At 35.2% G+C, this 25,639-nt stretch overlaps 1 protein-coding gene across 2 annotated transcripts; it reads right to left on the reverse strand.

Moving 5' to 3' along the window:
• Nucleotides 1-113: 113 nt before the first annotated feature.
• Nucleotides 114-22,609, reverse strand: LOC125815367 (nuclear pore complex protein NUP160). 2 transcript variants are annotated; one of them, XM_049494825.1, is made up of 27 exons: nt 22,380-22,609; nt 21,194-21,326; nt 20,806-21,082; nt 20,488-20,548; nt 18,670-18,827; nt 17,656-17,741; nt 15,723-15,827; nt 15,526-15,623; nt 14,697-14,817; nt 11,454-11,636; nt 11,153-11,345; nt 10,455-11,029; nt 8,654-8,816; nt 7,721-7,980; nt 7,452-7,639; nt 5,953-6,029; nt 5,512-5,837; nt 5,268-5,336; nt 4,869-5,181; nt 4,631-4,759; nt 4,196-4,304; nt 4,040-4,105; nt 3,806-3,941; nt 3,608-3,715; nt 1,324-1,464; nt 553-726; nt 114-466 (listed from the first exon to the last, which is right to left on the reverse strand). In XM_049494825.1, exons 1-27 carry the CDS (start codon nt 22,562-22,564, stop codon nt 425-427), a joined length of 4,476 nt encoding a protein of 1,491 aa, XP_049350782.1. In that variant the 5' UTR covers nt 22,565-22,609; the 3' UTR covers nt 114-424. The 2 variants fall into 2 exon arrangements, with proteins under 2 accessions (XP_049350782.1, XP_049350783.1); XM_049494826.1 differs by having other exon boundaries at nt 10,455-11,023; nt 22,380-22,600.
• Between the last annotated feature and the right edge of the window lie 3,030 nt (nt 22,610-25,639).

The raw sequence follows: 25,639 nt of genomic DNA on the forward strand, positions 1-25,639 counted from the left end.
AGACTAGCTTTTGCGAATTTCTTAAATTATAAACTATACTTCTGTTGTCAATTATCTTGTTAGTAGTTAGATTCAGGTTTTAGCGCTACATTAAGCTTGGAAATAAGTCATCACATAAAAGAGAAAAATTCTAGCACTTGAGCATTACATATTACATAGTTCCAAGTTAAATTTACAAAATTACACCTGATACATTCATTGAATTGACCATGTGAGAGGCTGATGAGCTGCCCCAAGTTGGAATTTACACACAGCTTCTTATGTTAAGACTCGCAACAAGAATAAATCTTTTCATCTTATCTCATGTTTGGGGAAGGATGGGGATACAAGCTACTGTCTCTGATTTCTTAAAAATTGTGTCTGCAGATTTTCATCCTGCATATAGCTCACGTAAGCTAACAGATCGGAAAACTGGCAGCAATGACTAGGAAACAGAAGACATCACATCATCTGAATCCACTTTAAGCTGAAGATAAGAAACAAAATGGAGATACGTTAAGGCAGTGAAAGGAGATTCAACCTCAGAAAGCTAGTTTTAAGAGTAAAGCATACTTGATGTAGATGGTTCATGAGAGAGCCCTGTAACAACTTTTTCAGCTTTTCACTTTGATCAACCATGTGGCCTAGTTTGATAGATTGTTGAAGTTGACACCATAAACGCTCAATCAAAGAATAGGGAAACCAAACTGCAAATGGCCTCTTACGACGAATAATATCAGCTGGTCTCTGCAGGTAATGGAAACAGATGGTGCTGTTAAGGAATGTGCACATAGCCAAGAACAGAATTGGTTAACCTTGCAATCAATAAATATTGCATAAATAATACTAGTGGACAAAGAATCAATGTCATGAACTGTTGTTGAGTGTCTTAACATGTGTTCTATTCTCGTTGTACTTGTAGATAGAACTTTAGATGTGTCATTTACTAAATACAGATCTCTACATGTTAAAAATTCAGCTAAATTTATCCATCAAGTGCATTTAATAATTTGGAAACTATGTAACACAAGAATGTGTATAGCCATCATACAGAATGGGTGTTTGAATAAAGCCCTAAGATGGGAGCCCTATATCCTTTGGCCTATACTATTATTCCATAACAGAAACCATTAGGACAGAGAAGTCCTCTCAGAGAGGTGATACCAGTACAATGTTTCTTCAGCATCACTAAGCACAGCAAATGACCACAAGTGCTATCGTCTTATATTGAACCTTAGCAGGTTACTTGACTGAAACAGCAGCCAAAATTTCAAGACAAATAATAAAACCCTTGCAGCAGCCGTTCACAGTCAAATGCTTTGTGGATAAGGATGAGAAACTCACCAGTGACGCAAATGATTCAATGTACTCCAGAAGCAGATTAGTCGCTTCAGTATAACGACCATAGTCAATATATAGCCGAAACAAAGAAGCAGGGTTTGACTCACTTCCCGCCATTCCCCCACCACTCTTTGCTGGCACACCCTATGTCCAAATAGAATCATCAAAATAATATCAGACCTAAACTTTCCATTGAAGAAATCTAGGGAGATAAGCAACACATATTACATCAAAACTACTTGGCCAAAAAGAAAAAACAAATTCCGGATCGTGCTGCTAAGAATTCCTTCCCACATCCGTGTCGATCCAACATGAGTAGGGGGATGTGGGTGGGGTCCACATCATATTTGGTTTGATTTGAGTTTGACATACACATATTTGCATAAAGTACAACACTTGTTATATATGAGATAACTTATGAATAAAATATAAATATTAAGTGTTCACAAGGAATTTAATAATTCTAGCTTTAATTTATTAACTTCAATAAATGTTGAAATATAAACTTAAATATGTTGTAATAAACATTTATTTATTTATCTTATCACCTCTACTCATATTCTATCATATCCCCGAATCCTGAAATAAAATCGATACTACTCTCATCTTTTATCAATTTATGATTATGTAACAGTTCTATCAATTTATGACCTAGAAGGCAAACCCCTTACTTTCGCAGGCAAGGGGTTTCGAACTTGAGACCTCCAACATGAAAGTCCCAAGCCCAAACCACTGGGTCACCCCGAAGGAGGGATGAAGCACGAGGACTTATAATCTAAGTTGCTCACTCTCCCCTTTTGGTGCCGCACCCGTGTCGACACGACATAGGTGTGGGTGTAGGTGTGGGATCCATGTCTGATTTGGTTAACCAATTTTGCGTACTTTGACCAAAATTGATGGGGAAAATCTGGACAATTTTAATGAATTATGTAATCAATACAAAAGCTAAGGTGAAATTGAAGAAAATGGATACCTTTTATATAGAAATTTCTATGTCACTCTTTTTCCTTTAATCTCCTTCCAGAATGTTCCTCAAGTTCTCCACATAATATCTCATAATTTAGGTTTTATAACTCTATTTTTAGATATTTAATTATTTTTAGGCAAATCCCCGCACCGGTATCCACACATTGATCCATATCCCCAAATCTTAAAAATTAGATCATGAAGGATCCGGCCTCTAGATCCGCACCCGTATCGTACACCCGCACCCGAGTCTGAGCAACTTAGCTTATAATAATCTTTCTCATTTAACTGTATCTGCACTCAGATCCATACTCCTGAATCCTAAAATTTATGTGATGCGAAATCTGAACCCTAGATCAGGACATGAATAGGATTATCGCACCCGATTCGATCAACAAAAGTTCTCCCACATGAGCAAACAAGATATTTACTTTTAGGAAGGGGTGGGTAATGTTACCAATCAATGTATTGCACTGATAGTGTTTACTAGAAACAGTGGTTGCTTTATTGTAGAAATATAACAATTTTTAGACATACTTTCAACAACAAAAAGATCAACTATCAACACTTAGTTTCTTCTTTGTACAGGTAAAACAAAGGATATTTTCTGAGCCTTTTGTATCACATTCTCGACTAATATCAAAAGCCATACAAGTTTTGATGTTCCTTATTGAGAAGCCAATGAACCTTGAGAGGAATTAATATTGTTCATGATCCCGTTTTACAAACTCATCCATACATATATGTAGCATTCAGCAACCAACTGTCTAGTTTGACTGGGGCTGTGATCTTTCCCAACTAATCGGATGTTTTTTTCCTCAGTCCATCCCATCCCAAAGAAGTCCCTCATTATCTTAATAATAAATTATAGCAATGATGCAAGAACTATAAATATGGTCATTAGTAAACACAAATACTCAAGAGTGTTGCCTTTCAGAGCAACTCCACCCCAGCCCCCCAAAAACACCTTTGTTGACAAGTTTTACTTATTCAACCTTTCTGATCTCTTCGTGAACTTTCACTAGAACAGCTACCAAACTTCTAATCCCTTGAATTTACCACAAATAGAAAACCCAAAATATTTTGTAAGGTCAATAATTTTACATCCTCCAGATGATAGGGCTACTTTAGACATCAAACAAACTAACAGAATAAAAACATTACACTATATGCAGAGACTAGATGATAGGAGCAATTCTTGACTGAAATTTATGTATATATCTTGATAAGTAATTCTTGTATAATTCTTTTCCATGAGACTGATATATAACCTTGAATATTTGATCTTAGGCCCTCATTTATCAAATGAATTTGTACTTGCCTTGAACATTTGAACCAACCAAAGAGGCAACTCAATTTGACAATCAGCAGCAAGAAGAGTATCGGCAACAACGACAGGCAATTTAGCATGAAACTTTTTGTATTTTTCCTGCAGTGACATTACGGACATCAAAACTAAAAGAAGAGCATATTTGCTTTGAACAGGTAAAATTAGTTATGAAAGAAGGAAGAGACGGACGAGATAGAGCTCAAGTGTCTCCCAATGGCTACTGCCTTTAGATTCCTGTGCAGGTGGACCAACATTAGGCGATCCACGGACAACAATCTCATCCTGTGATGAAGTCAAAAGAAGACTCTGCATCCTGTGACCATTCCTGAGTAATAGGTATCAGACACATGTTAAGAAAAACAGCTGGCACCGAGAGGAATCAGAAATGATGCATATAGAAAAGCAAAATTAAGAATAGCTTACCCAACTGATGAGGCTTTCTTTGGGCAGCATTTCAATGACATAGCTGCAAAAACTCTTTCAAGTTCCCTGAGAGGTAGCAAAAGTGTTGCAAGTCAAGAAACCTACGAACCACGGGGGGTTACTAACCTCTCTTGAAGCTACCCCAAAACAACATACCTCTTCAAAGCTGACCCTTTCCAAAATTTCAGAATTACTGTAAAAGCCATATCATACAAGCTTGATTCAACCAAAAGGTAAATCACATCAGTTGGGGCTGTCTCAATTTCTGAAAGGAGAAAAGCTTTTGTCAAAGGAAAGTAAAACAACAAAAGGGAAAATTAATTTTGAATCTCATTGCGTTGAGACCTTCCATTTCATATAAACGGACTAGTAACACAATCTCCCTTGTTTGCACAACTCTAAGGAATTTTTTTCAATACAATATATGTTTCCCAAAATGACATAATAGCCAGCAGCAAATGAATGAAAATACGAAGATATAAGCCAGAGAGTATCTCAAAACCTAAGCTTCAAATTTGAAAACATTGAGGTAACCAAATAAACAGCAAATTTAGAACTTAGAAACAAGGGAAGACATGGCATCAAACTTACTAGCAAAAGTCCAAGAGACATTTGCTAATGACAGCAAATGCTCAGCTGACGTTAGAATGAACTCATTCTCAAGTTTTTCAACATCTAAATATGACCTTTGCCTTTGAGACTGAGTACCATTACCAGGAGCTGGAAAAGGAGGCAATAGGTGAGACATAACCAAACAAAAAAATGTAGTGAAAGTTTGAAAAAAAGAAAATGATCTTTAAGGACAAATAAATCTCGAAATATTATTTACGCTGTTCTTCCATGGTTATCCTAGCCCTTTTACTTGGATATATATTAGAATAAGTTTCCTCAAGTGGAGAATCAATCCAAGCATATGCAGGATGAACCAGCTGTAGAGCATTGATAGCAGCAGAAATCCCATTCAGCCTCTCCTGCAGAATAAAGGATCGTCGTTGGGGATCTCGCATTGCACCATGGATTCTTAATTGTGCTGAATACAAGTAAATATAGCTCGCTGCTCTCCGCCAATTATGTCTCTGCATAGCAAACGCATAGAGCAACTTGAACGGGTTTGGCTTGGCTGAAACATCTGAACGCTCAGCCTACAAATTTTAAGATTTAATGTGAGCCTTGTGAAGCTGCAAAACCATGCATCAAAACACTTATAGTTAATGAAATGATTACAAACCTTCCAAGCAAGCTCTCGCTCCACTTTCTCTGACAAGCCAATAAATGGTAGCTGGCCATCACAAAGAATCTGGATGAAAGGAAAAGTAAAAACAACTAGCATAAGCAATCCAAGTAATTATTAACAGTGTAAACAGAAAGAAGGTAATGAAAAACACATATAAAAAGTAAAAAAGAGAACAGGTAATATAAAAATGGTTATATAAGGATGGAACAGGAAAGAGAAAAGACCAATGATACAGAACCTTCACAGCTCCTCGCTCATATAGAACAATTATAAATCGCCTTAGACAAATGGTTTTGCTTTCCTCATCTGGATTTGAAATGATTGCACAATACGCATCATAGTAATAGTTTAAATCTAAAGTGAACTTGAAGACATTTGCCCAAAGACGTCCCTTGACAGCAGTTGCTGATTCATCAAGAACACCAGATCCAAGAGCTTCGTCAACTTGCTCAAGTGCAGCAAGAGCAAACTGGCAGGAAGCCTCCCTCATGTTATGTTGTTCAAATATTTGCATTGCCCATTGATAGTAATGAAGCTTCCAAGCAGCAGGTGAGACTTGTTGAGCTAGGATACATAACGGAATGAAGTAAGCTCACTTCCTTTCATTTGAAGAATCAAAGATACAGATGAAATAACAGCATTCTTCTACAATTACAAGAAGATCTGGCAAAAAACATACAGAAACCAAGGTGTAGCCATCCTGCTTCATTTGGCAAACTTTGCAAAGCCTTGGCAGCTCCTTCAACAGACGCAGCTCTGAGAGCATAAGCATAAAGCAGTGTGACATAAAAGAACCAGTTCAGGAATTTTCTTTTATTTTTTTGCGAAGTACGACTTAAAGAATATTTCCACACAAGAAGTCAAGAACATGAGAATGTACAATAGTCATGGCAATTCAAATTTAAATAAGGCTCTAATTTTACTGTGTGTCATGTATTTGTGTGTCAATTCTTTTATTTATTTATTTTGAACTTGGTAACTTTGTGTTATATCACAGTAGTACATGGATAGTACTAAACCTAATATTCAGATGAACTCCAAACTCCACTGTTCTAAATCTATAGTCTACAATTCTTCTATTTTTTTTACTTCTCTAACTTTTGGAACGTGAGAAGGGACAATAAAGATGAGCAATTATTACCAAGAACAGTGAACCCAACCACAATAAAAGAAGAAGTCTGAGTGAAAAGTATATGGTTAGCTATACCCAGAACAAGAATTCCTTTTTGTTTTTTGCTTACCTGAAAACGGAAGAAGAGATATGCGAAATGATAGAATGTTACAATTCTCCAAAATTCTTTTTTCTGTTTAGATTTTTCTACACAGTTTGTTTGAGTTGTTGGCTAAAAATTTGACATGTCAGAATACCATACCAAAAGTTATGGGGAATAAAGAGGTTCTACTCACTCTACCATCTTTCACTAAAAGTAACTATGCAGCCTACATCAAGAAGTGCACTTAAAGGTCATTTAATTAAAAGTTACAGAAGCTAGTAGGGATTATAAACATCTTTTTTTCCTTTTTGTCTGACAACACCTGTGGAGGCTACTAGAAAAGAACAAAAGTCTAGATTCTCGCTGTTAGACCATGATATCCATTTCCTATCTGTTCTTTTCTTAATCAAAATGCACTCCAACAGTTTTTACGGTGATGCATCGAAGCATCTTATATGTCTTCTCTCTTTTTTTTTCCTGATGAAATAAGAAGGATACTATTAACAAAAAGCATCAAGAAGATGCAAGCACTACAAAAAAAATAAAAATAAAACTAAAAAATAGAGCTTATCAGCTCCCAGGAAGGCAAAGAATCTTAAATGTCTTCTAGAAATCTGTCAGGACATACTTTACGTCTTTACCAAGCAGCAACAAGTCTCACCACAGTTACTGTGAGTATCAAAAGTAACCATTGGATAATCTCACTTCTGATTTTATCTCACCCTCATGCCCTCAACATTCAAATCTTCTACTTGGCTACTGAATTTGCTTCGTGACCACAATTTTCTCCTATTTTCAGTTACAAAAGTTTACCCTTTAATCCTCGGCATACCATTTATTCCCTCCCCCAGACTAAACACTAGATCTGACCTGTAGCTGTAAACAATCTTCTTGCAGATATTCCAGTTCATAGCTGTGACTATAAAAGAACAAGAAGATACTTCTAATTGAAACCTACACATACCTAAAAAAGCACCGCACTGCTTCAGAAATTTTCCTTTCTTTCTTTGTTCCATGCAAACCACATTGGCTTTGTGCAATAAAGCAACAACCAAGAAGATGCAACAGAGTGGACCACTCCCCACCATCGCTCTGAAGACTTTGGCAAATCTTCTCCTTGCGAGAATAAGTATCCACCAAACTGAGTACATACTGGATAAGAGAACAAATTGTTTCAGTATGATCTTAAGAAGTGTTTTTGGGTAGAGTAAAATTTAAATGACGACAACCTACCTCAACAGCATCGTATTGCCCATGTCTAAGCAACATCAGAGCAAGACCTATCGAATGACTGAAGAAAACAGACGGTTCTGCTTCTGTTCTCCCCCATATTATCCAGCTAGCAAATTCTTGTACTGATTTACTTAGACTGTTGGGATCAGGAAGATGTCCAAAAGATGGCCCACTATGACCTCCAAGTAGCAGAATAAAGGCCAATGTGAATTCAGATTTACCAAGTTTCTCATTCCATGATCTCCGATCAACATTTCCATCTGAAGACATAACTAAACAACATGTAAAGCCATAACAATCAATCTAGATAAGCAAAAAATGTTATCACCAAGCCAGTTACAGAAAGGAAGACTAAAAACACTAAAAAAAAATAAAAAATGTCATGGATGTGGAACTCATCAAAAAGAAAAAGCTCAAAACCTCCTCGACGCGTATCCTATTTCTCTACTTGCGATGATTATACATACATACTGCAGACAAATAAGCAGTAGAAGTCACCAATCTTACTTAAAAATATAGATATAAACGCTTGTTTATATCATAACACTATCACTAAATTTCTTTCTGTTCCACGCATACCACTCCGATATTAGAAGATATAATACTGAAATAATAAGTAAAGCATTCCCAATTTAGTTGCAACCACCCTCCCACTGAAGGTCTCCCTCAAATTTTTGCAATGCTCCTCAAGATGCTACACCCTTTCTGTAAAACTTTTTTTACAGCTTTAAACTGTGTCCACTAACGAATAATATTGGCATCAACCTTCAGTCAAATGATGGTCCTTCAAATTTCCTTTATGACTGCCAGGGCCACAGAAGAGATCCTAGAAGTTTAATTGAGTCTGCTTAGATACATTCTCGCATGCAATAAGTCTTCAGTCGACCTAAGAGAGTCTATATTGATTTTCATCACAATAGAAGTGGCACCTACCAAGTTGTAAAGATGAAAGTTGACTGCTGAAGTCTTCAAGAAGAGGAGATTCAGATGGTGTGGTACTGAAGAAATTGATGATATGCCATTCAGTAATAACCTCTTGGATCATTGGAACTAACTCAAGTTTTACTTTCGAAACCTCATCCTCTGACATGCCAATCTGCAAAAAGAGAACATTTGAAATCCTGATAGTCAAAAGACAAATTGCACCATAATCCTATTTGATATCTAAAAGCCTCCAACAGCTTCATAAGCTTATTGTTTTAACTCAACATTAAAGAAAATAAGAATGTCCATACAAATACAAAAATGATGTTGAATTGTTATTTTCTTTGCAGAAGTATCTGGAATTGGGAAAATTAATATCTAATACAGAATATAATATGTCCAGTTCATTATTTTTTAAGCTATAAACACAGATATATGGAGCTTCAAAGACGACAATTAATTCTGTCTAATCATTACTTAAACACATCTGAAGGTATTATAAAATCATAATGTTTGTTGTGAATTTCATAAGAGGGGTTGCAACAGTTCCCGCAAACACAGTATACTTCCATGATTATGGTGATCAGCAGTATCTAGCATCACAAAACAAAATATACACTATGCTTGCACAAAAAGGGGGTAAAAAGCATCACAGTATGCTTGGGCACATGAGCATCCCATCTTTACTACTGTATGAGCTAAGAATTGAGAAATTCAATGTAACTTTTCAATACTTGTAAGTTCTATCCAATTGATTCATAACAAGTTTCTAGAGGGATCTTTATCAAAAAATGGGAACAACAACAACCTCCTATTCATACAAGTTCTTTTACAAGCCAACAAATTTCCTAAAGGTTGCTGTGCCCTTCTAACTTCTTTCCTTTTCTTATGCTTTACCCTCACTTTTTTAATCTAACTTTAATAAATGAAAAAAAATGCGAGAGAAAGAGGAGGAGAGAAATAAGGCCTTAAGCTACTTTGGTACTAAGATTTCTCTGAAGGTGCAGTCAGACTTCTTAGTCTTCTTCTTCTCTTTTTTAAATCTATTTTGCGACAGTACTTCCTCTACTAATTGTCTCTCTACTTCTCTAGATTTTGACTTTCTTCCCGTCGTTCTTCAACATAATACCTTATTGATAGTAATCAACCTCGTCTTCTGCTACTTCTCTTGTGCTGCTCTATTTCACACTATCTTGCATTAAATGATACTTTTTTCCTTTTCTTCTATGCCCTCAACTATGTTTTTTATTCTCGATTTTTAAACAACAGGCTGATTGTTCATACATAAAAGAATGATATTGCAATTGAAGCTTATTATCAGTAGTAAAACTGCTAAAGCAATTAAAAATGAGAATGAATAATGCAACTAATTTTTTTTCCAGAGCTGTTAATTGAACAAAAAAAAGGTTAGAAAGGGAAATCCCAATCTTCAAAAGGTTTGAGGGGCTCCAGATCACCAGCTCAAAACATTTAGGTCATGGTCACTAATATGACCCTTTATTAAACTGGAGTGCAATTTTAGAACAAAGAATTATTCTAAAATTTTACATCACAACGATGTCTGCAATTTACCCACTACACAAACAGCAATGGCCAATTAAATGAGCACAGGGAAGATGTGTTAGCATTCAAGAAATGGTATTGAAGCAATAGTTCAATTTGGTGTTTCAATATTTTAATGTACTGCAAAACCAAGACTGTAGAAAATGGAGCATAGAACAAGAAGTAACAACAATTGGAGGATATTAACTTCTACCCAAATAGCCAATTATGGATATTGATGATTTCCAAAAACAAAAGTAACACACACCTGACTGCTACTGTTAACCATGTAGCTTAGAAGCAAATGCACATCCAATGCAGATTCAAACATCACTTTAGCAACCTGAGAAGTCGCCTGCACTGTAAGGGCAATGCTGACTGTGAAGAGTCCTTCAGATTCCAAGTTATGCTCATATTTTCGAGGCACGAGAAATTTCAAATAGCTTTCAATAACATGCAAAACGCTCCTCCATGTGGTAGCTCTACTGCACAAGTTGTGCAGGGATAAAAACATATCTACTGAGAATTTTCTGAGTCTTTTGTGGTAGGAAATTTCCTTATCCAATGCTACATCAGTTCCAAGTTCAGATACATGGAGTGCCATTGATGAGCTATATCCACTTTCTAAATTTTTCAGCAACCGAGGAATGACTTCTTCAGATGATAAACTTGGTGTTCTAAGAAGAGACTCATAAAATATGGCAGGAGCAGCTTTGCCCAACTGTTGACTGAGAATATTAACACACTGCAGTATTTCCAAAAGAATTTCCCGTTCAAGATCACTATCAGAGGAGTCAAACCTAGAGCATATTGTATTTCCATGTTCATCGGAAGATCCTGAGGCCGTAAAAATTTAAAAGCAATTGAGTAAGGAAAATTTTCAATGACCGTACATTTGAACAAGAGTAAGACAAAACAAGTAAGAAGATTAGAACTCAAAATAACAAACATATATGTTTGACGCACCAAAAACAAGAAGCTCTATGTCCTCCAGACTACGACACATGGAGACTGAGTTTTTTCTAATTACACCCACAGCTTGTGTGGCTGAATCAATAAGCAAACCACACGCTACATTTGTTCTGCACCAATTATTGTAATAACAGGTACAAAAGGTTTTCCAGCTCTGAAGTACTGAAATTGGACTATCAGCTCCCACCTTGAAAAAGGAGAAAAAAGTACTGAAATCATGAAATTTATACAATATATGAGAAACCTGGAAATAACAATAGAAGCTCTCCACGAATCCACATGAAGGTGAAAATACCGTGTGTTGAATGACTGACAGAATTTCATTTTTCAGTCCATCCACAGTCAGAGAGTCAAATTCGGAATCAGTGAAGTGCTTGCTAAAATCTCGTAATGTTACCCGAAGAACATTTCTATGATAAACACCCGGAAGGAGCAACCTATGTAGGAAAACAGAAGATACAAACGGAGAAATCTGATCCTGCAATAATTACAGAAAGTGGCGATTAACTCCATTTGTAATACTCAGAGAAGAATATACTTGCCAAAAGTCTGAGGATAATATGTAAATAAAGACAAGTTTTCCCTGCAACGGAGAACCCAAAAAGACGATTTTAAGCAATGTATATTTCATATACTTCAGCAGGGATTACTACAACTTAATATTGTAGCCTACATCGTCTAAGCTAGAAGCTTTAGAAATCTGAGATTGTTCGTGCTAGGGATACACACATCATAATTTTCTATCTCATGATAAATCACTTCAATCCACTCAGTTAGCATCGTCAAACTACTCAGGTGGTTTCTACTTGATAATCATGTAAACAAAGGAAAAAGAAAAGACAATATTATGCCCAAAGTATCCATGGTGAGACCGAAATCTAAAAGGCAATGTCCAATAACATGCACTATTGGAATATCAAAAGGACTGTGCTGCACTACCAAGTACCAACTATACTACATATTCTTACAGTGAGTATATCCTCACATTTGAACCAATGGCATGATTGAGGATTCGGGGAATTTAGAATGTGGCAAGCAAATTCTTCCCATGCACTGATAACTTCTTCACCAAGGGTGAATAGTGTAATGATACTTATGATAGCATCAGCTGTAACATAAATGATAAGCTTTTTTTTAATAATGAACATAAATGATAGGGACTACATTGGGTTAGTTGTTGTTGTTGAACATAAATGATAGACTTTTGCGAGAACTAGAGTTAAATATACTTTCTATAGGTAAATGTTTTGGTAGACTAAAAGTGCAAGGGGCTATAGATCACAAATTAGTCTGCCATTTTATGTCTACACCCATTCAATGAGCTAATTATATCAACTGAGCTATCTGTCAAAATCAAAAGCAAAAGAACTTATTGATCAAGGGAAAAGATAGATTGTTTTTCTAGACAGTTTCACTTCAGGAATTTACTAACCCAGAGCAAAAGTAGCCCAAGCTAAAAAGTACTTGACTGGCAAAATTAGAAGTATTGATTTTCAACAAGCTTCAGCTTAGCACTTAAAATTTATTTTTCTTGGGGTAATTTTGACAAAGTTGGGAAGCTCAAGTTACTGGTTTAGCAGCAAAACAAGTATTATTAAATAGAGACAGTTGTGACGCTCACTTGCTGATAAGTATACTTTCACGAGGAACCTTTCTTTATTAAAAGTGGTATCAGGCCGCCACCTTGCGCGCACCTCGACTATTCCACCAAATATATGCTAGGTCTACAAGCACATATACCTGGTAAGTCTGCCCACCAGGCTTAGGCACATAGAAAGAAATCACCAAGTGCTTTTTTTCCTCAATATGATTTGAGCCCTGGTCTCCAAGGTGAGCACTCACTTCATTGACCATCGGACCACACCCTTAGGTGCCCATGAGGAACATATCATAAGCTACAACAGAAGAAACTTAAGAATTGTATGCTTCTATAAGAAAGTGAAGCCTAAATCACACAATTTCTTGAACTACCATATCAACTAACGACATAATTTCCAACATCAGCAGAGAAGGTTGACTACTTACACATACTTTTTGGATTCTGACTACTTACAGATACTTCTTGGATTCAAGACCTTTGCCAACTGCCACAGCAAGTTTCTCCTTTGAAAAAAACTGTCAATGCTTCACTCAGACTCTTCATTCTATATTATTTATCAGCTTCTTTCTGTTTGTTTCTTTATCTGATAGCTTTTTGCTACAACACTTGCCTAATAAGCATTTTATTTGTAACATCGTTAATAAGCTATTTAGATCATGAGATCACTCATCTGTATATGTTTAGATGATGAATCAAACAAAAATCTCACCCTTGCAAAAAATTTAGGGAAGCAATTTAGTGAAATGTCATTTATGATATAATCTCTTACTGAATCAATTATAAAAGAACATGCTGACTTGAAGGCAGGAGATCAAGCCGAGATGTCTTGGTCTTTTGTATTTTTGGTGTAAGCAAGATTTAGTGGGGTAAGTAGATAGCTTTGTGGAGTTTATAAGCCAATTGTAAATTTTTAAAGTATATTTTTTGGATTTTGAGTATGATGGCACCCCCTGGGGTTTGTAAATCCCACCCTCATCAGTTTGTTGATGAGTTCTTTTATGTGAATACAAAGTTACCTATTTCAAAAAAATGCTGACTTGAAGGCAGGACTGTTATAACACCTCAAGAGAATCTTCAGTTTATACACAATGTTAAAGTGAGACAGCTTACCCACTTGACTCATATAAGGTAGTTTCCCATTCATGCAAAAGTGAGCCCAATTGACTCGTTAATACTCAACCAATACCAGTAAGCTGGTTAGCAGGTGCAGAACAGTCAACTGGTTTCACAAGAACCCTCTCCCTCTGCCCCACACAGCATAAAAGGTAAACAAAAATATAAACAAAATAAAAATCAAGAACTCGAAGATAAAAAGGGGTAAGCAAAGGGGAATACAGCTCACTAGCAATAATATCCATGCTTAATCTGACAGATCAATAACATTTATTGATGAAATTAAGATACTGCAGAAGTCCTAGCATGTTGGAATAGAGATGGAAATCAGTCAGGACACAAGGAGAGATGGAAGATTGTCCATGCCTGCATTTGGGGGACAATTTGGAGGGAGAGATATCAGAGATGTTTTGATAACAAGAGCATTCCCTTCCAAAGTCTAAGAATGAACTGTTTAGCAACCTTTTACTTTTGGAGTATCCGTACCGTACCTAAGGATTCGGGGGACATTACCCTATTTTTAGGTTGTTTATGAGGAACATAGGTGATAGATCTATTTTGGCTATTCCTATATACTTTTGATGTAATTACTACAGGAGCAAACTATTGGTGTACTTCTCTTGTTTATAATACCAGTTAAACCTTCTCAAAAAAATAATAATTAAGATACTACATATAACTTTAAAGTTATATTGTAATGTTTATACATAAAATAAAATTTAGCTCCAGAAGAAGTTTTACAACTACAGGCGGAAAAAGCAAATGACTCCAAAACAAAATGGAACATATCAACATGGAGAGACATAAATTGTTTTGTTAAAGGACCTTTGAAGATGACAAAACTGTGTGAGAAAGCCAAAGTAGATCATCTGAAGAATTTTCAGAGCCTTGAAACAGCTGCTCAGCAACAAATGCATCCTGTAAAGAATAGCAATAAGCTAATTCCCTGAAAAGGAAAATCAGACAATTAGTTGTCCCCAAGACAAGATGCAAAACCATTGAAAGAAGCAGACAATGTAAATGTACCAACATGCATCTTTTTTATTTTGATCAGTGACCAGTATGTCTATTTATTAACATAAAAGAAACTATGAATGCATAGGAGATGACAATCCTAATAAAAAATGCAGAAAACATTAGAAACAATTTATTTTGATCAGTAACCAGTATGATCTCCTCCCAACAACAGCCTCTCCTAGAGAAATAGTCAACAATGAGCACTCTTTGTACATACAATCTAAATATTAAAAAAATGGTGAGATAGAAATAAAATCTAGACAAGGCTGACCACCATTTCTTCCTAAGGATTTTGTTGAAGTGTGTGACCCTCATCAAAAAGCTTAAGTTGATAGAGAGAGCACACTATCTAATGACAAATTATAAACTCAACAGAATCTGTAAAACTGCTCAACTGAAAACAATCTCTTCACCTACTCAAGAAAATAAATATTTTTTTTCTGAAGACAAGTAATTTTATTAATATTTTGAAAAGCTCCTGTATAAGAGAATCTGCATCGGAACATAATCCTCTGCAAAAACACACCCAACCATCTACCAGTCAAAATATACAAGGAGACCATGTTAAGAAAGTTATCATATACTATTTCAGACCAGGCAACGGGAAACACACTCTTTCAAGAAAAAGAGAACTTACTCATTCCTATTTTGACAAAACAACTCCTTCATGACCAATCCATTTTCTCTGAGTATCCACAACTTGTTTGAAGTAAGTTTTATATCAATGAGGTCCCCCTGAGACTAAAGAACAGTAAGCAAACATAACTTGCAGTAGCGATTCCCTAAAACAAGCTGCTCTTTTTCAAAAGAAGAACCTACAAGAAAACTCTTTACCTCTTCCAATGAGATGCTTTTTGTCGAAGGATCCAGTAACAAGTTAATTCTGTCCCCAGTACTGAAATAAAGGCTATATAAAGAGATCACTGCTGTGCCAACTTCCTTAAATAACCCAAAGAAACAAGATGAAGTTAAAGCTAAAGTTGTAGGCATAATAAGGGGAAAAAATTGAAAATCCAACAGTAGAGCAAGTCAACCAACATTACTGTTGGCCATACTGAACAATCTGCATTCAAAACATCCAGTTTGAGAAGCTAAAAAAAGAGGAGGATAAAACTAAAGAACTTGCAAGAAACAAGAATCAGTCCCAGTAATGATGAACAAGTACAGACCTAATAACTTGTTCGGCTGGTCGATCAATTCAGGACGTTGTAAATGATGAGAATGCACAAGAAATCACATAGAACGTATGGGAATAAATTCCATTTATCGGTGGTGAGAGCCACCTCTACTCCATAGGGTCCATCTAAATCCACTAGCCAAGACCATTTAAATTGCTTTAGGAACCCTTACACAACTAATGAGAAACAAGTTAGCATTTCTAACACCCTGCTTTTGAGATCCGTAGACAAGTCAGAATGCTCACCATAGAGGTAGTGACACCATATCTTTAAAGCAAATACGGCACGTGTAACCCAGTTTTAGGGTTTGCACGTGGACTTGGTTTTTGTTTTGTGCTGCCTTTTTGTTTTGTTTTACTATTATCTTTATTTATCCTGCAAGTAGGAAGCGAGGAGGCTCAACAGGAACAGGCCTAGGGTTGGAGGACAGAGATAAGCTAATGAGTTTACCTGGAGCAATATCAGCGGAAAAGGAAAAAAAAAACAGAGCAGCTCCATGGATTGAGGTTTTTTTTTTTTTTTTTGGGGGGGAGGGGGGTTGTATAGCAACAAAAATCATTGAGCAAATGTCCTCACCAAAGTTTGGCTCCGATACAATGTAGTAAAAGAATATAAGTATTTACCCCAAAACCTTTAGACAGGTGGAATAGCCTAAACCATTCAAGTCCCTTGGGAAACCCTTACACAATCTATCAGGGACAAATGTAGCAATTTCTCACAAGTACTTTCTAATTCAAGGATACTTGTTACCAGTCAAATTATCATACGAAAAACTATAGAGCTCATGATGACTACCAAATAATATCACATTGACAGAAGGTTGCATTAGATACTAACCACCGAAAAACAAGGTAATACTGTATTAACTACCAAATAAAATGATGGAACTCCTCGAGATTTAGCAACATTTGTTCAAAAATGAAAGGAAACAAAGATTTGGTATTTATGCTAGAAGACACCTAAATACTTTTTTCGCAAATGATATTGCAATTCTACAAAAAGAGCTATTAAACGAAAATGTTTTGGGTGCATGAGCAATCTCATCACAGTAACCAAGCATGATGACGTAGCTACAAGAAACTGACTTGCTAAATCAGCGAACTTTGTGTAGCCAAGATGGTGAATAGGCACCAAATCAGAGAAAAGATGCCCCAAAAAATGAAGGCAGACACCCCCACAACCCAAGAAGTACACATGAACAATTTTGGTTTCTATGAATAAAAGAAATACAATAGCAAGTGAACATATCACAATATTGTCTTCTTGTTTTACTTGTCAATGAAAAGCACATATCTGATGTAAGCTGGAGGTTATTGCTGAACTTTTTGTGCTATGAAAACCGCCTAATAAAGAAATGACAAGCACAAGGCAAATGCAAGTATGAGACAGGAAAAATGAGTGTTTTCCTACTTTGAGTAGCTGTTTGCACAGTATTTTTTCAATCATATCTACACTACTATGCAGATTATTGGGAAAAGGTCTTCAGGGTAACAAGCAGTATGTAGCACGTACCCAACTGATACAAAAGAAAGTACCACGAAAAATGAGGATTTGCAGAAAGCACGTAAATAAACTAGGGAAGGACTAACCGATTCATCTTTTTGTAGTACTGCCATAGTAATTGCATCAGGATTGTTGTGGTCGTTTCCCACACATATCCTTACAAAAGTGGATCCTAAATGAAAAATGAAGTAAAGTTCTTACATAAAGCTGAAAGCATTACTAAGAACCCTATGTAATAGCAAAAGAAAATGGAGAGACTGAACCAATTAAGTATGAACTAGCACGATGTTCACAATTTCGAAAGAAAAGAACTTATCCTTTAAACAACTTCATGCTCCTCTCCCTCTAAATTCTCCAAATTACATCACAGACTCCAAAGTTTAGAGACACAACTTCTAATGGCTATGGCTATGGCTTCTCTTGGATGTCAATAAAGTAGCTAGAAAGATACTTCTTGGGAAATTTGCAGCAAAGCAAAGGAAAATAATTTTCTTGCATATGCTTTTAGAAAGTAAATGTAAGAAACAAACACCTCCCCTCTCAAAAACCCAGAAAGTCATGCAAGGCTTAGTTGGGAAGCTTTTGGCACTTCTTGCATAGCTATCTGGCTTTAAAAGGTAAAAAGGAAAAAAAGGTGGGGAACAAAGTTAACTCTCCTACACTTCCTTTTTCCTTTCTTTTCTCCCAAATATGCCTAAAGGTGTACTGATACCTAAATGGATACCAGCAGATTGGCGGTGCATTTATTCTTAAACCTTGCAGAAGAAGTCTACACAATATTCTTAATAAGTCATCTACAAATAAAACCCTGATCCGTTGAGTATATATAGTAATGTTTTCTTATTACATGTTGTCCATGACATGTCTTCCCATACCGTGCATGGGACTTGAGACACATCCCCCTCTACCTACCTCCACCACTCTATTCCCTGAAAATTTGACCTAATTTTGGGGCCACTGGGAAAGCACGCGCACACACATCAAAGGAGAGAAACAGTGACGCTGTATTGGAGAAAGAAAAATTCAAATGCTCACGAGAGAAACTGATTAATCAGCTCAAGCAGAAAAATAATGGAAATATAAAAGAAGACATAAATTACCTGCTGATGGTGAAACACTTAAAGAATGACTGAAAATTTTGGAACGATTTGAAAGGTCCCACACACGTAAGCTCCCATCAGAATGAAGCACAAATAGAAGCCTTTTCTGGTGAAACTCCGATATTACTAGATCCTGCACTGCAGCATTTGACCTTCCCCTGAAAATCAGATATAGAGGGTAAAGGTGGGGCAAACCAGAATGCACAAGAAGAAACATGTTGTCTAGAAAAATATAGTCAGCAGCTGAATTGGTCTCACTTCTCTTGGGTTGGGTTTGGGGGGGTATCCACATGCTTCATATGAATGGCATCAAAGGCTGTTTTTCAAGTAAAGCCATTAGTTTTCGTATGTAAATATATAAAAATCATCAAACCATCAATTTACAGCATCTTTTGCAACACACCTGGAGTCATTTTAGTTCCTCTTTAATTTTATCACATTTTGCTTTAACACTACTTTTCGCCCAATATACAAGGACTGATAAGTTTAAGAAATAGAGTAATTTTATCTTAATTAATTAAACTTAAAAAATTAGAGTTATTTATCTTACATTCACTAATTAAAAACCAAGCCTATATAGTTTGAGTGAAAATTGTAGTAGGTCATGCTAGCAATGATTTAACTGTCTAAGTAGCTCTATAATTGATCTTGTGCTAATTTTTAGAGTTGTTTAGGTCAAATATTGATTAGAAGTCCAAGAAATTTATGACTACACAACTGTTTTGCAGTTTAAAGACAAAATTGAGAACCTCTGTTGAGATTGCAGGCCTGCAGCTTTCAAAGACCACAAGAGTAGCACAATTTCCAGCAAGTAGCTGCAGACTCAGCCCTCTGAAGCGGCAGTGCAAAGACGGGAATGCCACAGGCAGAAGGCTGGCACTGTAGCGCCAGAGGATCCTCATCTACAACTTAAACAACCCAGCCTGAAACTCCATTGCCTATATCACGTGATCTACTTTTGGCCCATGGGATTTCGACCCTTGTACCTTTGACCACATCTTTAATAACAAATACATTTTTATGTCCTTAAACTATCCTGCGGTTTTTTCAATGGCCACCTTAGCTTATGCAATACAGTAACTACAAGAATAGGTGGAACTCACTCTCCTCCTTCACTAACCTTCAATTCTTTACCGAGATGTCCATATAATTAATAGTACACTAATCAAAAACCTCAATTGTTCTGTGATTTGATTTCATAGTTGCTTCTGTTGTGTAAAAAATGCAAGGCAGGTGATTGAAATAGAATATGAATCACAAGGTTTGCTTCGGCTAGCTAGTCTAAAGACACCAGTTACTTTCACTTTATCTGTCCCATGTTCTTTTTCATGGTTTTCTAGGACATCCAAAAGTATTCCAAATTGTAGAATGCAATTTCAAGTCTTTTTGTCTTCTTTAAAGTGTGAGTCATGTCATCTACACTCTTGTTATTTGTTCCAATAATGAGTCCACTCAGATTTTTTAGTATCTTGAGTTGTCTACTCAGATATATAAGGGTTGTCGTTCATTTCTACTTCAAGATTTCATACTTCATTTTGTTACTTCTGTTGATGACTGTTCTTTCTTACGAATTAGAACTCAATTATTTTTCATCTTACAAACCATAAATTTTAATGATGCACACCGAACTGCAAATAATTTAAGTACATGGACAGTGTGCATTTGAACACCATAATCAGAAACTAAGGCGAGCTACAAAAGGCAAAGCTAACCAAAATGCCACATTAAAAGGATTGAACTCAGAAGAAAGGATATAAACCCAATTTCAAACTAGGTTTCTATGTGTAACTACATTTCCTTAACTGAGATAGCAAATACCTTGACAAAACGCCCCACAAACGACCAAGACCAGAATCATCACGCAGTTCCTGAACAAAGCCTATCAATTTACAAAGTGTCAGCATGAAGAGGAGAAAAGAAAGATCAAAGAGTAGGTGCAACAAGATTGCAAAAGTAAAATATTTAGATGCCACTCGTATGCTAAAGTAACTGCAGTGACAAGACAAAAGGATAAGAGAATCCATACTTCAAAATCATAAAGTACAGCCCTTAAGATGCAAAAGTTCCAGATACTTGAAAAAAAACATATCCAAAAAGAATAACAAATTGAAGGAAAATTTTACAAGGATTTGAAACCTGGAGCTCGTTGGTCAAGGATGCCAAGCTGGAAGCATCCAACTGATCCATCACTTCTTCCAACTACCATCAGTTCTGCTATTCCTGCCACTGCTGTTGCTGCTCCTTGATGAGGATGAGGATGAGGATGAGGATGAGTGTTGAAGTCAACAAAATCATCAGATTGCAAATGGGAGCTAGATACATAATTGGAGATGTTTTCAAGTTTAATAAGGTAGGCAACCCCAGACACTGTCATGGCATGAAGCAAATATGGTTTGACAGAAGAAAATGCCATCTACAAGAACCAAGAGTGAATCAACAATTGTTAATGATTCATGAAAATCTTTGCCAACTATTAAGCAAACAAGAATATTGAACAGCATAAAGCCGGCACAAAATGGCATACTTCATTTTTGCAGATGACTGCAAATGGAAAAAGTGCTTCTGGGAATACAATTTGCAATCCTGTTTTTGGGAACTCCTTATGACCACAGAACTCCATTATTTCCAACACATTTGGCTGACTTCTGCAAATCTTCCTGTAGCAACAGAACTCAGCCATTATAGTTAGTATGTGAAGAAGAATACCATGGTGATTAATATGCTACACCGAACACATACAATGGAAAAATGTCAAAAAAATAGCTTGAAAATATGGACATGAGAGAAGAAAGATGAGGCGTTGTTAACTCCAAATCCAAAAGCAGGCAGAGCCTTAGTACAATAGACGGCTGATCAGATAGAAGTTCCATCACTTTATATTCCTATGACACTATTTAATATTTAGTTTTTTTTTTATTGACACAAGGAACTACATCACATCCCTCACCCAAGAAAATCCTCTCTATCCTGTTGGACAAAGCCCACTTCCCATCAGGCTGGGCTCAAAATCCGCCGACCTTTATTCTCACAGTCAATTGGATCACACAAATATGTTCTTCTTTCAACAACAATATAAAACTGAAGTCCTTAAGGTTCATAATTGAGTTCCAATTACAAGTATGAAGAAACTTCTTTGGATAAATCATAAACTAAAACAAGAAAGACTGATTCACTGTTAAAGAAATTCAAGATCACTTGTCTTTCTTGTCACCATACACAATCCACTTCAGTAGACACTCAGAAATATGTTCTTTGTTCAAGAATCAAGAACAATATAAAAAAGGAGTACTTAAGTTTCATAATTGATTTCCAATTACAAGTATGAAGAAAGTTCAAGAAAGACTGTTTCACTAATCAAGAAATTCAAGATCAATTACAAGTATGAAGAAAGTTCAAGAAGGACTGTTTTACTATTCAAGAAATTCAAGATCACTTGTCTTTCTTGACACCATACAACAACCCACTTCAGTAGACACTCAAAACCGTATAATTACATAGATAAACTTTTCTTTTTGTAACCAGATACACTTCATATTTCAAACCCACACCCAGAAAGGGTACACTTATTTTCAAAAGAAGTACATGCACTAATTTAGAAAGAAGAAAAAGAAAACAATCAATTATTACAATTCACATACACAAGATTACTTGTGAATTCATACATGTTTATAATGTAAAATGAATAGAATGAGGAGGGTCAAATCTGTTACCAAGTGAAATAGGCGGGAGGGTTCCCAATGATGGAGCAAGAACCGACGTCTCTTACCGCGTTAGGGGGAGTAGGAGAAGAAGCGGAAGCGGAAGTAGAAGAAGGGAGGGAGAGTTGAACAAACTTGACGGAATCGCTGCCAATAATGGGAACCTCCATACCTGCTAAACACGACCGACTTCCCATTGTTCTTGTGAATCAAGAATCAATCAATTCTTGGGTTGAAGAAGACGCCGGAATAGAAAATGGGGGTGGGAACTGAAAAAGGCCACCAGAGAGACTGGGGGTTTTGCTTACAGCAGGGGTTTATAGGGAGGAGGGAAAATTAGGGGAAAATTATTGAATAGGAAATCATCGTTACGGTGCCGTTTGGACAGTATTTTCGGTCTTTTAACATCACAAATACGCAAGTTAGAATGTCTTATTCAAATTACTCAACTTTTTTTTTTGGAGAACTCTGCATTAATTTAATAAATTATACAATTGATTTGATGCCCTGTTTGAGAGGAAAGAATCAAGTGTTAAAGAGTTTTAGGCTCGTTCGATCCTGCAATATAAAATCATAATATGATATCATAATACGAAGTTAAAGTTTTGTTTGGATATGCGATATAAATTTTTTGTGTTGTATATTTTTCATAAACATAAGAATCTCATAAGTTGTAAAACTATTCAAATAGCTCTAATTATTTATTCAATCTTACCAAATAAATAAAAAATTATAAAATTGCATAATAAATTATTGCAAAGCTATTTATTCTCCACTTATTGTTTCATCTGACTTTAACTGATCAAACTTTATTTAAATTAAAAAAATGAACATAAATTGTAGTTTACTAGTCTTTAATATAATCTGCCCACATAGTATGGATAATCTCCTCACGTTGAAATTAAAGTTTAATCAATAAATATTGTATTTTTTAGAATAGCTTTGTGATAGTTTATTATGCGATTTTATAAACTTTTGTTTAATTGACAAGATTGTATAAAGAATTGGGACAATTTTAATAGTTTTGCAACTTATGATTTTTTTATGTTTGTGAGAAAACATATAACATAAAAAGTCTAAATTGCATGTCCAAACAACACTTCAATTTCATCTCATAATTTCATATCGTGATTTCAAATCATAATTTCATTTGTAGTTTTTTAGTTATTTTTTTCATTTCAAAATTATCTTAAATATACTTAGTTAAATGAAGTTTCGTTTGTATCGATTTATATTACTTACTAGTTTCTGGGTACATGTTTCGCACCTGTGTTCCACGTCATTTTTAATAAATATATTAGAATATCTAAAATTCTATGAAATCATGTATGTAATCGGTAATAAAATTCAACAATTACACATAAATCTTGAATAATATGTCAAAAAAAACAAATGAAGGGGGTATTTTCATGTTGCAAATTAATTATTTTTAAGTAACAATTAATAGTTAGCAAACTATCAATAAAGTCACAAATGGCTAATTTGAGTCCAAATAAAAATATAAACTTACGGCAATAATGCATTCATAGAAAACTAAAGTAAGAAGTCTAGTATAATAGAGAGAAAACACACACAAAAAAGCAAAGAAGAAAAAAATGCAATGTATACATTCTTCTTAAGACTTTGATCAATAATAATATAGATGGAAAAATATATATAATATTAGTACATAAGTTTCCGAGTTCTTTTCGACTCCTTGCCTCATATCCAATTAACATTCAAGAGTCTTTTTCATCTACTTTAACTATAGAATAAAATGATAACATTGGATCGGGGTTTCATGAAACAAAAAAGATGAATTTATATAGAAAAAAAATGAAGAAATATCAAAAGATATCTTAAAGTTTTAAATTAAATATTTGGAGGTTAAAAATATAAAGTTATGGATACTAAGAGTGTAACAATTGAATAGGTAATTAGTTATGAATTAAAAATATGAATATTAAAACAAATAAAGAAAAAATAAACAATATGATATATATTATGTCTTTCCATTTTGCAGACTTGCACCCTTTTAAATTATTAGATTTCTTTATTTATCATAAAGAATAATATAGTCCATTCATTAAGGTTGGGGATGGCTGGAACCAATTAGAAGTGTAAATCGCGCAAGCGAAGTCGGGAAACGGACCACAGCGCAACGACTTGGACTTGTGTCGGAGTAGTTTTGAGCGTGGGCTAACACTCATGCAGCGACAAGGACCCGCAACTCTCAAAGGGCCTCGAAGGCCTAAGGAAGAGCCTATTCATGTGCAGTTGATTCTCGAACGAAGCTAAGAATAACAACGGCTCTCTCTTCATTCACATGAATTATATTATTTATGGAAGAAGTTACCGAAAAAGTTATGAAATTATATTATTTATGGGAGAAGTTACCGAAAAAGTTATGGAAAAATGAAAAATTGAGTAATTTATGTACAGATTTTTGAATTTACTAATTTAAGCTATTATTATTACTGTTATTATCATTATAAGGATACTATATATCTAGTTAGGAATTAATCTAAAGAAGTCCAAAAGTTATTAACATTTTAATTATAATGATACAATTTAATATTTAGAAAGTTAAATGTTTTATAATATTTTAATTTATAGTAGGGGTAAACTAGTGATAATATCATAGGTATAGGGGGGTGCAAGTGCTTGCTTTAAAATATGAAGGGTCTTTCAGTAGATCGTAATTAAGTCATGGTACAATGGTATTTAGTGTAATTAAGTCTTACTAATTCTTAATTAAAATTAATATTAAGACTTCTCAATCTAAATATACATCTAACTGTAAAGAAATTATATTAGTCTATGAATACTAGATAATTAAGATTTTTTATTTTATCAGTATTTAAATGTGTCTTTATTTAAAAAGTAATGAATATAAAATTCAACAAACTATTACATTAATCTAGCTAATACTGCTATATATATCAACAAAATATTTTTAAAAATGATATGACAGTTGATGATGGTGATAACTGATAACTAAGCAATAGTGGCTGCTAGTGTTGATTTCAGTGGTGGTGGGTGGGTGGTGTTGGCTAATGGTGATGTTTTAGCGTTAGGTAGAGGTAATCGTGGTTGACAGTGATGGTTGCATCGATGATCAAACATATTTGTAGCGCTATCATAAAAGACTAATCAAAACTGGATTTGCAAGGCAACCAAAGAGCTAAAAACGAGAGGACTACTAATCCAGATTGGGGTTTTTGGACTATTAAGATGAAAATATGTTAGATTTCATTAGATGATCTTCACAAGATATAGATGACGAACATTAT

This window comes from Solanum verrucosum, unplaced genomic scaffold, assembly GCF_900185275.1.
Source record: "Solanum verrucosum unplaced genomic scaffold, falcon-dt-bn FXZP01000261.1, whole genome shotgun sequence".
NCBI classification, from domain to species: Eukaryota; Viridiplantae; Streptophyta; class Magnoliopsida; order Solanales; family Solanaceae; genus Solanum; species Solanum verrucosum.